General features: G+C 36.7%; 1 protein-coding gene across 1 annotated transcript in view; it reads right to left on the bottom strand.

Moving 5' to 3' along the window:
• The window catches only part of cdh18 (cadherin 18, type 2), a 194,123-nt gene that overhangs the window by 129,667 nt on the left and 47,741 nt on the right, over positions 1-16,715 (bottom strand). Inside the window, exon 2 of the mRNA XM_015370148.1 lies at positions 14,927-15,471. Coding sequence (XP_015225634.1) covers positions 14,927-15,157 — 231 coding nt within the window. The 5' untranslated portion in view covers positions 15,158-15,471. The remainder of the gene's footprint in view (positions 1-14,926; positions 15,472-16,715) is intronic.

Here is a 16,715-nt window from a genome sequence, read left to right as displayed (position 1 = left end):
TTTGTCCTGAAAGTCCTAAAAAGAAAAAGTGACAATGTATTTGGAAAAAAGACATGACTGAGCAAACATGGCTACTACGGTCTGTCAATTTTACAGAAAGAACTCCATTTCACTCGGCCCAATCGAAAATTTCTCGCACGACTGGAAAATCGTGGAAGGGCAAAAAAAATCGTACAGTGTAAAGCATTGAAGTCTCTCACTTATCTGGACTAAACATTTCCGCCTGCATATGAAATTTAAAATCAAATGTTTAATATGCAACTAGCTACTGTTCTATAATGTAATCTACTGTAATGTTACATATATATGATTTAAGGTCTGATCACATATATATGTTTGAAGGTCTGATCAGTAAAAAATTAGCAATATGTTTTTAGCTATTTTAGAGTATCAAATACATATAACTGATAGCATCATCACGTATCCATGTCTTGTATTATTCAAAAAGTGCAGAGACAAACAACATACATGTCACTGACTGGGTGAGCACATGCTCCAAAAGAAAAAAAACACAAAAAAAAAACAAGACACATTTATTGTTATGCAACACATTTAGACATGAATATGTAAATCTATTCATACTTTGAAGAGCTTGGGTAATCCTCTCAAAGAATTTTTAGAGACAGGAGCCACAGCAGTGACTGTCGATGCTGATATTTTCCTTTAAGTCCTTGTTGCAGAAATGCCAACAACAGGCCAATTTAGGGTGTTCCTATTTTATTGCATTTGAATACCAATAAAGCAAGCTCCTGTAAGTGCTTTCCTAATCAAATGTTAATTTGTGTATGGGCTCTAAAATGCAAGATGATACTTTAAATATCTCATTTACACTTTGGATTTCTTTTTGTAAAATTTAAAGATCACAACAGGATTAAAATATAACCAGCAAAAACACAGAAAGCAGTTATCAAAAAAAAAAAAAAAAAAAAACCTTAAGCCAAAAGGTGAACTTTGATTAGAGCACATAAAACATTACAAGTAAAAAAATTAACAAGCAGTTTTTTTGTTTTTGTTTTTTTCTTGGTCTTAGTTTCCGTTTCATAGCAGAGGTAACATGAAACACACTTTACAGATGTCACTCTTGTCTCTGCAGTCCACAGAACATTTTCTGAAATATTTTAAATAATTAAGCTATTTTTTTTTTTTTTTTTGCAATTCATTTGTAAAATTTTGCTTATCTTTTTATAAATCACATGTTTTGCCAAGTCACTCTCTAATTGTCAATGACAGTGACCTTAAATCAGGTATGACTGGGTCCTTCTATCTCCTGGGTGAGTCATTGATGTTTGTCAGTTGGCCCCACCTGGGAAGGTTCACCACTGTTCCGCCTTTTCCTCCTTTGTAGATAACCCTTTTCAGACTGATAGATGATGATTTTCTGCTTTTTGTTTGTTTAGATCAGGTCTTGTTTTTCACTTTTGAGATCTACCAAATCCTGTTAGAATTGTCCTAATTATGATTTACTAATTCAACCAGTTTTTGGTATTATTGAGGCTGGGTATGCCAAGACAGTAAAGTTAAGCTCAGTATTCCAGAAAATGTGGTTCATTCATAGTATTTCAAAAAGGTACAATTGCTTTTTCAGAAAAGGACAGGTTGCGTTAGATAAACGTTTTACTAAACTTAATCATCCTTTAAAAATCTGCCTTTTTATTAACTAAAGTTATTTTTTTCTGATATGATAATGTGTTTTATGATGTGAAATATAAATATGTGGAGCAAAGACACAGAGCAAATATTTCAGAAGGCAAACTGTTTTTCACAGAACTGTGTAGGCTGCTGAGAAAAGCAATAAAACTTCCCATTTTAAAAGCTAGTAGCATCATGTGTCAAATTGTGCATATAAATTCTACACTAAAAAAAGATTAATCACTGAATCATTCAGTCTGTTCATCACTTTAGTTTATAATGGATTCCATTAAATGGAAAGTCTGATGTCCATCAATATCAAAATGAATCAAAACAAAACAGACCAATTTGGTATCTACAGTATACTCTCAGAGGAGAAAAGAGTGCAGCAGATGTATACAGCGTCTACCAATAACAACCAACAACAATAAAACATAACAAATAAAAATTCTCTATTTATGGTCAAAGAGCCGGCTGCACATTTTCAGTATTTAATCATAGATCAGACATAAGCATTATGCCAATTATACCATTCCTGCCAATTCATTCGCTGGACAAATATACGGCTGAGTGGCCACCTGCCTCTGGAGTAATCAGCCAAACGCTTTAAGAGTTGCCACGATTCAATGTGACATAGCAGCTGCTTCAGGTGAAGTCCAGAAATTGACTGAGTCTGGCTATGAAAATTACTATGGTGTATTAGAAATATCAACTTTTTTTTACAAAGAATACATGGTACAAACATAGTCTGTAGAATTACATCAGGTTAGACATAAAAATCTCTAGTAACAATCATAAAAATGTGTGTAGGTACTAAGCCTAATGACTGTCAGCTCTTCTACCCAATCTACGTCTGTTTTCATCTTCCCTGGCTTTGTCGATTCTATTGTACAGATTGTGAAAATAAATGTGAATTGTTAGAATGCATTGGTGGTGAATGGCCTTTGTAAGGACTTAGCTGAATTGACTTCAGAGATCCGCATAATCTATGTGCTTTGAGCTACTTTAAAGAGGCATTTCTGGTACTGCTGGAATATCCATGTTATGTAAAAGAAAAAAGAGAGAAATAGATTATTGAAGAGAGTCACTAGTTATTGGAGTTTCCTTTTTAAACATCAGGCAAAGAAAATAGTAAATAAGAATTACATACAAGTAAAATCTACGTCCACAATCACATAGAGTTAACTGGTAGGTGCGAAAATGTGACATAAAATCATCAGCAAAATGTCAGCGACTTTATTTAAAAGCAATACCAATGCTATTTTTCCTAATACACAGGCATACAGCGTGACTATTACTGACCAACCTTTAATGTTTGTTCATTATTATTCCGAAAATCTTTGCATCAGGACTGAAACAAAATCTTTACCTATATCTAAGAACTTGTTAAAGTTGCTGTGTCTAAAAATTGTCATGACCGTGGCACTGATGACTGGTCTGATTACTCATTCCATTCACCTGCTTATCTCCGCCCAGTTCTCATTACCCTTCATCTGATCCACCTGCTTCAGCACCAATTTTACCAGCTTTCAACCAGTCATCAGTACAAGATTATTTGAGCCTTTGGTGAGAGTTCTCTAACATACCTGAGTGTTTCTGATTGCCTGATCCTGTCCTGTTTTGCCTATGGACCTCTGAGCTTGCCAGTTCCCATTCTGATCTGTTTGCCTGACCTGTCATCGGATTCATGCTGAATTTCTGCTTGTGTATGAACCTGGAACTCATTTGTCACTCTGTCCTGGATTTCCCTTCTAAACCTCTTCAGACTTCTGATGTCCTGGCTCTAACTCTCAAACATGACCTTGACACTGGCTTTGGCTTTGCCTTCTGAATTACCTGCCTTTGTCTGCTCAGTTCTGATCTCCTGCCTGTTCTCCGGCCTCTGGGACTTCAGTGTCTGGGTCTCTCTGGACGGCGCCTGCCGTGTCTTGTTGGTGGCCGACCGGCAGGAACCAACATCATCCTCTGGGCATGGACTGAACTTTAAGATGAGATGAGAGAGCCTCATATGCCCATGCTGTTCACTGCAAATCCTTTCCTAATAAACATTTTGAGAAATATAAATGTTTGTCTGCCTCAAATAATTGGTCATTTTGTTCTGAGCTTGAGACATATAGGAGATACTATCTAACAACAAGTTGCTTAAGAGAATCTTGGTTTTAAGAAAGTGCAACACATTAAACGGGATAGAGGAGAAGGAAAAATAAAAAGAGGACAAGAAATTCCCACTATGTGATGATCAGTTTCTTGGCCTCATATTTTAAATGGGGAGGGTTTGTTGTTGATTAAATCCTGGCTCCCATACTTAACTCAAGGGGACTTAATCTATTTCTTTCTCATGTGGGTGTGCTTGATTGTCTGATTATCACCACCTTTTGGCCATACTCCCTCCCAATCAACTCCTCTGAGCAGCCCCTTCTCTTTGATTGATTTGTAACAGTCACAGCAAGCCCTGATGACGGAACGCCAGTCTAATGACCATACATCAAGAGGAAGTGATGAGGGGCGTGCTGAAGACATGCCGTTAATGCACATCACTGTGAAACGCCCTAACAGTTGTCCTCTATTTTGACATCTGTGGAAAGAAATGGAAAGAGTTGTTGTTTTCCTAGCAGGAAAGGTTGATATGTTTATTTATGGTGATGAGATGTTCCGAGTCCTGGGAGCAACTGTGACTGTACAGTATCTGACTGCAGCTGAAGTTTAACATTCTGTAAAAATAAAGCTGTCAGATTTGCATCAAAGGGTTTTACCTCATGCCTACTCGGTGAAGCAAACACAATTCATTGGAATTGTCCAAATGTTGGACATTTTATATTAAAAAGACACAGGAAAGCACTTTTGAAACAATGGGAGAAAACATAGACAGCAGTCTAACGGTCTGTGGTTGTTTAGGGGTCATTGGGAGGTTTTGTTTCTTGTTAATTTTCTTTAGACTAAATTAAATGTACAGGCTAAATTTTATAGACCCAACCAATATCCAATAAGCTAAAACATATTTACATTTACACATTTATTTTTTATTTATTTTGTAATCTATTTTTAGAACACACGGAACCATATATGTCCTTTTATTTTCCCCATGTGAATCTATTTAAAGGCCAGACCAGGTAACAAAAAAAAAAGGTTTATAAGGATGTACGAAAAATTGTAGCCTCTTATATAACTTCACCAGATCAACACAAAGCTAATGTAGTGCTGCAAAAAATAGGGCTATAATGTGTTGCTTTTAGAACAATTCATTTTGCCTGACAGGCTGACTTGAAATCAGTTCTGAATTCTACAAGACAGGCAGTTATTAGATCGAGACTATTGTAACAGCTTTTCAAAAAAATATGTCTGATCACAATAATTTGTGTTTTAAGAAAGAAAAGCCAACACATTTTCCACCAACGGCCCAGTAGATTTGAATAGCTTTTTTTTTCTTGATAAATGAAAACTGCATGCTATTATTTGGACAAGTTATCTTTGTTTAAAAAAAAAAAGTATGATCATCAGAAGCATTTGAGCAGAACAAAGAGCAAAATCAAAGTAAATATCGACAAGTGTAAATTCGTTTTACAGCTATGTGTACTGTTAATTTGCAGAATGCAACCTGTTGACAATACTAACAAATACTGTTTCATGCCATTGAGTGATTAAAAATCTCTGCAGGTATTCCATGTTTTTCCCATTTCTATCCATAATGAATAATGTTTTGGTATAGGCTGTGAAATGTTTTTTGTTATATGATGTCACACTTCAAAACAGTTCCATTTACATGGACTTGTTGCATGCAAAACAAGACATAAAAGAAATGCTTTATTGTATTGTGAACATTGCTTTGCCTTTTTCTTCTCATTGTTGAGCTTTTACTACACACACAAGACTGTTGCCTGATTCTGTCACAACACAACCCATTTTCAGCTGCTTGAATAAAACATTTAGGCACCTTTCTTCAAAGCTGTGAGTTTGTTCTGCAAATGAACACAACATAAGACAAGGGGTATTACTCCCAGTCCGAGCTGAAGCACCCATTCTGTCATATATCATACTGCATACTGTCTTGTTTCATAACAGAGAGATATCCACTGATATTTCAATGCTTTCTGCCCAGAAGCCCAGTTTCCTCTCTCCAAACACGGCACCTCATCCTGCAGCTAGTTCATGATGGAAACTTCACTGCAGCACACCGTCTTTCAGGGTTTGATGATTTGCATCATCAAAAATTACCATCCAATCTGTCCTGCGACTACTTCAAAGCAGCAGACGGAGCTGATTGACATGGAGACATTCACTTCTCCCATTGGGAGAATGGGTTGTCTGCTGTCTGGTATCTGGACAAGTCCTGTCCTTTACTGAGCATTTGTGTCTCACTGATGCACGAAGCTGTCATTTCCCCAATGCGTCAGCCCACCAGAAAGGTGTCACAAGGGATTAGGAGAAGCCTAAGGGGGATTAAAGTGTTCTTGACAGACTGGACGCTTCACTTATTTTATATTTTTGTTTGTGCAAGAGTATTCACAAAAAGTGCATCAACTAAAGCACACTCATAATCCCTTTTCATCACAGATGGAATTTCTTAAAAGTCTTTAATTGAGTTTCACTCAACACTAAAATATTTTCAAAGTGCAAAGACCTAATTTAAGCACTTTCACTTAGAGAAAATATCCAATATTAAGTGAGTTGATGCAGCTAAATCCAAAAAGTCTCCAGGACAGATTCTTGACTAAAGTACCTGTCCAAAGGTATTATTGAATCGTTTTAGATATGCAAGATAAAGAGAATCAGCTGAATCACAGCTCACATCATTTCTATGAAATATATTTCACAGAAACATATTTTTCATTTGAATTCATTCCAGTTCCAACCGAGTTATTTAAGGCAGTATTCCGTCTGATTTTTTTTCTCCATTTTAGATTAATCTATCCCTGTTACAGGGATATGTACCTCAGGCTTTTAAGGTGGCTGTAATTAAACATTTACTTAAGAAACTGTCTCTTGACCCAGATGACTTGGTAAATTACAGACCTATATCAAATCTTTCTTTCTTATCTAAAATTCTTGAGAAAGTAGTTGCCAAACAAGTGTGTGACCACTTACACCACCTAAAATAAGATGTTTTAGTGAAATAATAATGATCATAGAACCTTTTTTCCTTGTACATAAAAACAGAATTCTCCTGGCTTTTTATAAAGAATGTAGTTTAACCCCTTTATATTTATTCATTTTTCATATGCTGACAACTATGCAGAACTAGTCATGACTTGCATGTAGTGCCTCTCTCTAGAAAGAGATATCCTGAGCTATCTATAGTTATGCCTGCCTTAACAGAAGGCTGTTCATAGTGAGCCTGGTTCATTTTTGAGGTTTCACTCTGTTAAAAGGGAGTTTTTCCTCTCCACTGTTGCTACAATCATGTTTGGTGTGAGGGATTGCATTTGAGTCAATGAGTCGATACAATCAACTGGTTTCCCTTATATAGAAAACTGAATCCGTTTTACTGGTTTTACTGCATGATCTGGTTGAGTTGTCTTTCTAAATTGCCTTGAGATGACATGTTGTTACTTGGTTCTATATAGATAAAATAATTTGAAATTAAATTGAAAAGTCATGGATCAGCTTTTCTGATTGTTAATGCTCCATATTAAGCTGTAAAATTTCAGATTTCTGAACTCCAGTCAGATGCTCAAACAACCTTACGCGACAACACGCAGGGATGTTCCACTCCTGACACTCAGATGCAGGCTCTACATGTAAATGAGATACTTTTATGCCCAGAAACTTTTGGTGTGAGCACACTAGAGGTCTTAAATTACCTCTAACTTTACTCAAATCCCAACTTATTTAAATAAGAGAGGGAGAAGGCATCAAATATCGTGACCCAGTTTTTAAAGAAAGGTTATTACCTGAATAGTTCAAATTAAAGACAGATTATAAACCTGTTAAGTAAATTAAGATAGCTATCTGCTGACTACAACTACTCATTCTCAATGTCGGAGGGGAATCACATCATTAATAACGTTGACTAGCAGCGTGCTGTCTGAAACAGATCAAGATCGATTATTTTGTGTTTTTTTTTTTTTATTTGTTTTTCATAAGAATTAAACAAGAATCAATTCAGCATTTAGCTGACGGGGCTTAGAGTTTACATTTACCAGCCAGACCAGGCAACAGGAAAATGCGATAGTTATCAGAGGGTGAACATCAGCTAAACACTAGTAGACATTTAGCAGGCTATTCACATTAAATAATTGTCTTTGTCCCTCCTTCATCATGTAAACAGATGATCCACCAGCAGCCCTTTTTTTTCAACCCCCCTCCCTGTCCCAGTGACAGGTGAGCAACATAGCCTTGTTTTGAGGGACAAACCATCCTGCATCAGAACATAGTCTGTGAGAATTTCCCTCTTTTTACCATTTTCTATATATATATATATATATATATATATATATATATATAAATGAAATGACCTCCAGTTTTTATACTGTAGCCTGGACAACTGAGGTGCATTGGGTAGGCTCCAGAAGGATGCATTAAAATCTGTGTTGATATTGAAAAATGTTAGTTTGATTTTTATTTCAGATTGCAACATCAATGTCTTTCATGGGGCCCCAAATTCCTGGCGGCACCAAGATCAGCAAGGAGATTACAAAGTCGGATGATGCTGGCATGAACATATGAAATTCAATCATGAAAAAAAAAAGCCACTGACAAAGACACTGACAAAGAAATGCAAAGGGTCAAGAAGCTATTGAATATGAGGGAGAGATAATTACCTGGTTGAATGTGTATTTCATCTCTTTTGCTTGTAACACAATAAAAAAGAATTAACAATCATTTCTGGAATTTTATATTGCAGTTTCTGGGCTTGGATTTTGAAATTCAAAGGTTTGTACGGGATTTTGTTGTGGGCTTTCTTGCCATTTTTTCAAAAACTTAAAAATTGTTTATATCGAAATATATTGTATCGACCAAAATTAAGGAGTATATTATGATAACCAATAGATGTTTTGGCCATATCATCTAGCCATTACTGTATCTTTTGTTTCACATTCCAATTAACATGCTATGATTGTTTTCACTTTATGGCTCACCAGCCTTGCCTCTTTCATTTGTTGTGCAGCTTTGACCTCTTATCCCAGAGCTTCTGCTTCATACTTTGGACGTTTGATTAGCCAATTAATGTAAAAGAGGCTGTTTGCGATTCCCGGCAGCTGAGCCTTTCACTTGCTTTCCGCTAATGTCCAGAGTTTTTAATCAAGCAAATAGACAAAGAGAAAAAAAAAATACAGTCTGGGCCATATAGAGTGTATTAATCCTTCTCCTCCCTCTCTCCTGTTTTCGTCTAATTAAGGGTCATTCTATCTCCTGGACACATTAGGACACTGCACACCCATCCCAACCCATATAATTAAATGTTTCTTTGTGCCCGCCATCTGGAGACCTTGTCTCTTTAAACATGCACGTCAAATTGATTCCCTAATAATGTTTATATTTCTTCTCAGTGCTTTATTATCATCCTGGATTAGCTGTTTCTGTTTATTTTGCTTTCATCAACAGAACCCATCACACGCACGCAGCCTTACACATAACACACACTTAGAACAGCAGAACCCTTGAGGTAGTTTGCAGCACCACAACAAAACAACCAGCAAAGCCGACATAATGAAGTTCAAAGCAGCCCAACAATTTAATGTTTAAATAATCACATATTTATGCAGTCAGGGCATCACTAAGCTGGCACTTTGAATATGCTACATACATCCTTGTTGCTCTAACTGAGGAAACAATGCCTGCCTAATTTGTTTTTTTCTTTTTTTTCTTTTGCACAGATGATTTCATAGTTAAGTTTTGCATTGAACAATGGCAGATTATCCATATTTCAACAGTAAGCAAAATCTTTCTGTCAGCCCGATGAGACGATATGTGAATAAATCCCCCAGGTTGATTCAATAAGCGCACATCTGAAGCGCAAAGTGATGTTTGCTGTTCTTTACCCCAGCCCTTGTCCAAGCGTATCACCTTCTCCTTCTTCAATGCTCTCTCATTTTTTTGCCTTCAAAACGATAGTTGAAATACAGACATATGTGTAGCCAGAGAAGCGTTGAGCGCTTCTCATTCTTTATTTTTTTTTCCTGAGTGCAGTTGAGGATTAGTCTGTGCCTGAGTGCCTAGAATAATGATCACTGCAGCAGAGAACCACATTTTCCCATTCTAGGAGATAAGGGGTAGGCAATCTGCAAGCAGAGGATTTACCCAGCTCCCTGTGGCTTATTGTTGAACTAACAGAAAAGTCACAACCAACAGCCAATAACTGGTTTTCATTGTACCATGCACCAGTAGGAAGCAGGATCAGTACTTATATTTTCTTTTGACTCAATTGGATATAAGTCATTCTTAAAAACAGATCTGAAGGTCTAAGTATGGTGCATCACATCTTTTTCTTACATTATAACTAAAACATATGATGTATTTAATTAATATTTTTATGAGGCAAACCTTTACAAATTGGGTCATAATTCAAGACTAAAACATAATAAATGGTTTTAAAAAAAAGTTTTTACTAATAGAAATCCATGTGGCACACTTCCTCTTCTGTAAAAGCCTTTTAAAAAAGACACTGGGTGCAATGAGTTGCCTTGGGAAATCCTCTTCTAGATCTGTAGGGCTAAAAAAATACACTGTAGAGACAGAGCAATACAATGGCTGGTCGATATTTCCATTTTTTTCATACATCCGTATCGTTAAAATACATGCATGCATTTATTATGCCTTAAGATCAAGTTAAGCATACCCATTGCTACTCCCCAATTTATTATACATTGTTAATATTTTTTTTAATTGTTAAACAAATGTTTTTTTGTTTTTTTTTTTTGTTTTTTTAAATTGGGACTTGTGAAACATTTGTTACTATTGTGACATTTTGAGTACTTATATGCAGGAAAACAGAGGAAAATCGGCTTCGGGAAAAAGAAAAAGTTCAACTTCAACAAAAAATCAGCACAGCATGTCAGGGATCAGTTGAGGCCAGAACACACCGAATCAGATTTTGCGTCCGATTCGACAGAAAATCATGTCAGACAAGGTTGTGGCGTTTAGCACTCGTTAAACGACAATTGGGATGATCACACCCCCGACACGATTTTATACCAAGGGGCTTCCGTAGGTCCGATTGAGATAGACCCCAGGTCTATTTTAGCCTGACTACGCAGCAATTCAGCTGCTATTTCATGGTTCTGATAGGAAGAGAGATGCAGGTAAAACACATCCACTTTCAGGGAAATATAAAATAAAATCTGTTAATCGCACATGGAAGAAGTTAGTTCTGGAGTCACACAATGCTTATATAAAGCAGGCGGAACAGATTTATGCAAAAGCAATAAATGAAATATTAAAAAAGGATTAAATTAGACCCTATGCTCCCCAAAGAGATGGGTTAAATGCAGAGAGTTAATTCTCACAATAAAAGCCAGAAAAAAAAAAAAAGAATACTTTACCCATGATAGGAGTTCATGGGGACAGAATACAGGTATGGTAGTGATCCTCTTTGAGCCTTGTAAAAATAACAAGGGACAGAATCCATAGTTTATCACTCTCCTGGGAAAAAAAATAACTCCAAGAGGAGAAAAAAAATTGGATATAGTGAAATAGTGATCCTCTTTTAGCCTCACAAAAACTCAAAGTAACAAGGGGCAAACAGAGCAGGTAAGCATGTTGTATCTCTCACGTCTTTATGAAAGAAAAACTTTGATAAACTTCCCAGATCTCTATCTGAGAATCACCTCACTGCCTGGGTCAGCATATAAGCCGTCCCACCAAGTTTGTCGCTTTTTATCTTCTTTAGATTTAGAAATCATGTTTTCAATATGAGCATTTGACTGTGATGGACTGGCGACCTGTCCATGGTGGACCCCGCCTCTCGCGTGTAGACAGCTGGAGATAGCAACTGGTGTATTGAGGCCTTTAGACAAAATGATAGCATCAGCCTTAAAGTAACAGTATCACAAGTATACTGTTATCACAGTATAAGAAAGTGCAGAATAGCATTGGAAGGGATTGATTTAAAAAGATTAAGAAAACAGGAATATTAAATTGTGTAGACAAAAACAATGTATATGCATAAGTGGGCCTGTTGCAGCTGAAGTACATAATTTGCTCGTGTAAATAAGATATTACAACAGGTTTGGTTCCGATGCTCCGACGGAAAAGGAGCCACAGTCAGATTTACAGCAAGATTATGCTCTGAACAGCTCCCTATCCAGTACCTCCACCAGCTCCTCACAACACATTACATTGTCCATTATATTGAAATGACTTAAGAGAGAAACAAAAATCACTTTTACCACAAGTTGGGGAGGCAGACCTTCCCCCAGCCACCATAATCCACGTAGAGAACCAGTGATGAATGTTCTGTAAATGATTAACTGTTAATTAAAAATGTTTTTTTTTTATAGAAATGACAAAATACTTAAAGTCAAGCTATATTGTTTTTCATTTTGCTTTTACTGCATAAAGACTGTCTGCAGTCCCAATGCATCAATTTTTGCCAACCTGAAAAGACATCTTTCTCTCTATTTCTCATTCTGACAGTCCACATGTGTTTGTATGCCCACAGTTTCTCTCTCCACCGTCTTTCATACCAGTCTCTCCTTTTTGGCCACAATGTCTGCAGAAAAATCTGCGTATGAGTTTACGTCTGATTTTCAAATGCAAAAAATAAACAAACAACTGATGCATAAACTGGGCCCATATTCACTTTCAGGCTGTATATATTGCTCTACAGAGCTATTATAACTGTATATCCACCACACATCTATTTAAGCAGTTTGGTTATTAATATGCAATTTTGAATATTCCTGAAGGAACTGGTGCAAATGAAGTTTGCAGCTACTGCAAATTGCCCTACACTTTTCATAAAGATATGATTTGTGAGAACAAACAAGTTTGCAAAAATGTAAATACTGTGTGATGTGACACCATCCTGGGGAGAAATATCAGCTGTGCTTCTGCCATGAACTCCTTTGTTAGATGTTGGAGATTGGCCTGTTTTTCAGTGTAGTCCTGTTTCTCTGACTGTGACTGGCTGGCTGTGCTCTCTTCCTCCTCTGACATCCTCTTCATCCTTCTTGGATTACTGCCCTCTTACATTTGTACCTTACTTACACAGAAAAGCATGGCTTCTCATGCCCTGAGATCCAACGATCAGCTGTTGCTTACTGTTCCCGCACAGAACTAGGGAAAAAAGCCTTTAGCTACGCCTTTAGCTAGAAACTGGAAGTTGGTTGAGTTTTTATATTGAAATGCTTTTAAGTTGAAAGTGAAAGAATTTGAAGCAGCCTTGATGATCTGTAAATGTTTTACTTAATATGTTTTTTTTATGTATCTGTCATGTATTTTAATTTATCTATGTTTCTTATGTAAATTTGTAGCCTCTTGGCCAGGACTCCCTTGCAAAAGAGGTTTTTAATCTCAATGGGATTTTTTTCCCTGGTTAAATAAAGGTTAAATAAATAAAATGGGAGCTGGCTCGGAGCTTGTCTGCCTGGCTGTGTGTTTCCTGGCCTAATACATTGGCCTTTTATATCTCTACTTCTTTCTGTATCTCTGCTTCTATCTCCTTGAACCCCAGTTTGCTTCAGCAGATGGCCGCTCACACTGAGCCTGGTTCTGCTGGAGGTTTCTTCCTGTTAAAAGGGAGTTTTTCCTCTCCACTGTCGCTACAAGCATGCTTAGTGTGAGGGATTGCCTTTGAGTCAATGAGTCGATGCAATCAACTGGTTTTCCTTAGAGGGAAACTGAATCAATTTGACTGTATGATCTGGTAAACTTCAAAGTAACTTGAGATGACGTGTTGTGATTTGGTGCTATATAAATAAACTGCATTGAAAACTGAATTGAAATACACGCAAACCCTTTGAAGATAAGGCCAAAGGTGTATTCAACACCCTGGAAGGAAAGCTGCAGATCTGAACACTGGACACTCACCAAAATGTATTGGTAGCAAAAATGAGAAACTGAGGTGAGAAAAAAATTCTGTTTAATTACAGCTGAATCTGGATATTTAGTTATCACCTTCTCCCTACAGGACTTTTTAAATATCGCGTCTTATCCAGCTGTGCTATAATATTTGTGACTTTAGGGCAGTGCAGATATTTTTTTTTTATTGAACCGTGACAGGCAAGCTGATCATTAGGAAAATTTTGAAAAGCATGGCACAACTCAAGACCTACCATAAAATATTCATCTAAACTGATGCATCAAAGTTTCACATATCAGGAAGGGGAAACCATTTACAGATCAACTATTAATTGTGCATTCCAGAAATCTGGCCTTTATTGACCAGAGGAGAAAAGAAAACCAGTGTTCCCAGAAAGGGATAAGAAGTGAGGAAAAATCTGGCAAAACTTGTTTTGTTAAGATGAGAAAATGCTTTGCTTTTTGGGAAAAAGTTAAGACTGCATACAAAAAAAATCACTAGCAAAAAAGACAACATTAAAAAGTTCACTTGTTATTGCAAAACCACCAGAAACATGGCAGTAGCAGCTTTTCTTTCACAGGTGCAGAAAGGTCAGTTATAGAAGACTGGTAAAGGATATAACTACATCTGTGAGCAAGATTGGAATAAATATGGGGCAGGCCTGAAGAAAAAAATGCTTAAAATTATGTTAAGACTGGAGCAAAGGTTTACCTTAAGCAGCATAACTCAACATATAGCCATAGTTAGAATTGAACTGAATTCAAAGTAAAGACCTTAATCTGATTTAGAGTCTAAACCAAGATTAATCTTTCTCCATCAGATCTCACTGAGCTGTAGGTAGTTTGCAATGAGGGAAAATTCAGTTTTCAGATGTGCAAAAGGTAACAATGTACCCCACAATAATCAATTCCTTCAACTTTACTTCACAGTCATGTTTTGCCTCTAAAACTCTGTATTTTATCTGAAAAGTGCCGTGATAAATAAATGCATTCCCACAGCCATTAATGCACTCTATAACTGGGTTTGCAAAGTGACAGACATACTATGATGCCTCTTAAGAACCCTAAATGAAATATTTTATGGAAATTTGGCAGAAAGTAATGATTAAATATGAGTAATATCCATAACACTCCATCCCCAAAACACACAAAAACAGCTGAATTTCCACATCGAGAACAAAAGCTTGTATAATGCTGACATGATTGTGTAAAACAGCAGAACAGCTTGTTCCTTTTGTAACTCATTTCTCAATAAACAACAGGAGCATTAAAAATGTCTAGTAAGCTGTTCAAAAAGCAAGTTCCATGGGATGGAAATAATCAATTTTTACGCTCCTACCTTTCCTACATACTGTGCATCTGGTCCTATGTGTTCTTCTAAAACAAAGAATTGGTTCCAAATCCAGCCTCGCTTGGGTCTGTGGTGCACCTCTGTCTCCCCATTGGCCAGTTTGGTCTGGTTCTTGGAGGGCACTTTTGTAGGGATGTGGTGGCCTGCTCCAGAGCACCTCTGAATGAAACAGAGGCAAACCAAGAAGGGACAGAGGCAAGAGGTGGTGGGTATCCTCATGGTGGTGTTGAGCTTTCTAACTGTATCCCTTTATTCCAAGGCTGCAAGGTCCTCCCACCCCTGCCGAGCCAGCAGCCTCCAACAGCCACTGCTGCAGTGGTCCAGAAAAAATGATTTAAATCCAAACTAAGGAAATTAACTTCCAAGGGGATTCTCTAAGGTTCATGGTCCAAAGCCAGGAGTCCGAAAAAAAAGGCCAAGATTTATTTACATTATGGAATTTTCCAGATGCTGATCTGCTTTTCAAATGGATGCCAACTTCTGGGTAGTTATCCTAAGAGTAGACGTTATTCCAGGAAGCCATTCTGGTTATCCTAGAACAGAAAACAGAGGAAAGAGAGCTAAAGGTTAAATTCATACAAATGAGTTACTAAACGTCTTTTAATTATTAAAATTAAATTAAAACACATAAATCCTTGTAGATGACGATGGAGATGTCATATTGTAAGACTGTGATAATGCACAGAGGGAAGGAGAAATCCCGCTACATTTTCTCGGCCACTTATGCACATGACGGATATCATTTTTTTACTTTAAGATTAAAATTGCCTATAAAAAGGTTTTCTTTACCTACATTGTCAGATGGCTGCTTGGTGATGTGTCTTAAAGCCTGACTTGAATTATTAAAAATAACTTGATGAGGATTTGATTTGGATGTTTGAACATAGCTGATCTGACTTATGTTCATGGGTAGTTTGAGGTACATGTTAAAACCATTAACCTAATTTTAAAGGATTTCACATGATAGAAAAGCCCAAAAAAGTCAATACTATTTGTTTCTTCTTTTTCATTAAAACAAAACAAAAAATGAGTCATATTTTGCACATATTTTAAATCAATCTGATTTAAAACTATGTAGCCCCTTTCTGCACTGTAAATAGCCCTTTTTGTGGTAATTCTGCACCAGCTTTTAACAAATTAAGACTGAAATCTTTGGCCATTATCTTTCAAAATATCACAGCTCCAGATTAGATTCTATTTTGCCAAAAATTGTTAAGTTTTGTTAAGATGTTTTACCTTTTCTGACACATAAAAATGCCATGACATAAACACCTGTTATGTAGCGCTAGATATATGTTTATAGTCATTGTCTGGTCCAGTCTTAAGACTATATCAGCTTCTAACAGTTTTTTTTTCACCATCTCCTTTACTCTATTACTCTGACAAGCTTATCAGTTCCTGTTGAAGAAAGCATCCCCACAGGAGGATGCTGCCAACAACACGCTTTGCAGTTGGGAGGATGTTTTCAGGATTGACGGTCCTGGGTATCCTGGGTATGAGGAATTACATCTCCTCTAGAGTTATAATCAATAATTAACTTGCAATTTTTCTCTTTCTGAATTAATAACAAAAAAAGATAAGTTACAATAAATATGCAGATAATAGAGGGTTTTAAATTACAAAGTCAAACCATTTAAGCATTGAAATCTGTATGTGGTGTTGGACCTACTTGGCTTTTTACCATCCGAAGCACATTTCCAGGACTTAAAGCTACAGTGTGTAATTTTTAGTGACATCTAACGTCCAGACTGCAGACCGCAGCAACATGAACATCTCC

The sequence above is a fragment of the Cyprinodon variegatus genome, unplaced genomic scaffold, assembly GCF_000732505.1.
Source record: "Cyprinodon variegatus isolate N-32 unplaced genomic scaffold, C_variegatus-1.0 Scaffold42, whole genome shotgun sequence".
In the NCBI taxonomy this organism is placed as follows: domain Eukaryota; kingdom Metazoa; phylum Chordata; class Actinopteri; order Cyprinodontiformes; family Cyprinodontidae; genus Cyprinodon; species Cyprinodon variegatus.
This window is presented reverse-complemented; position numbering and strand designations above follow the sequence as displayed.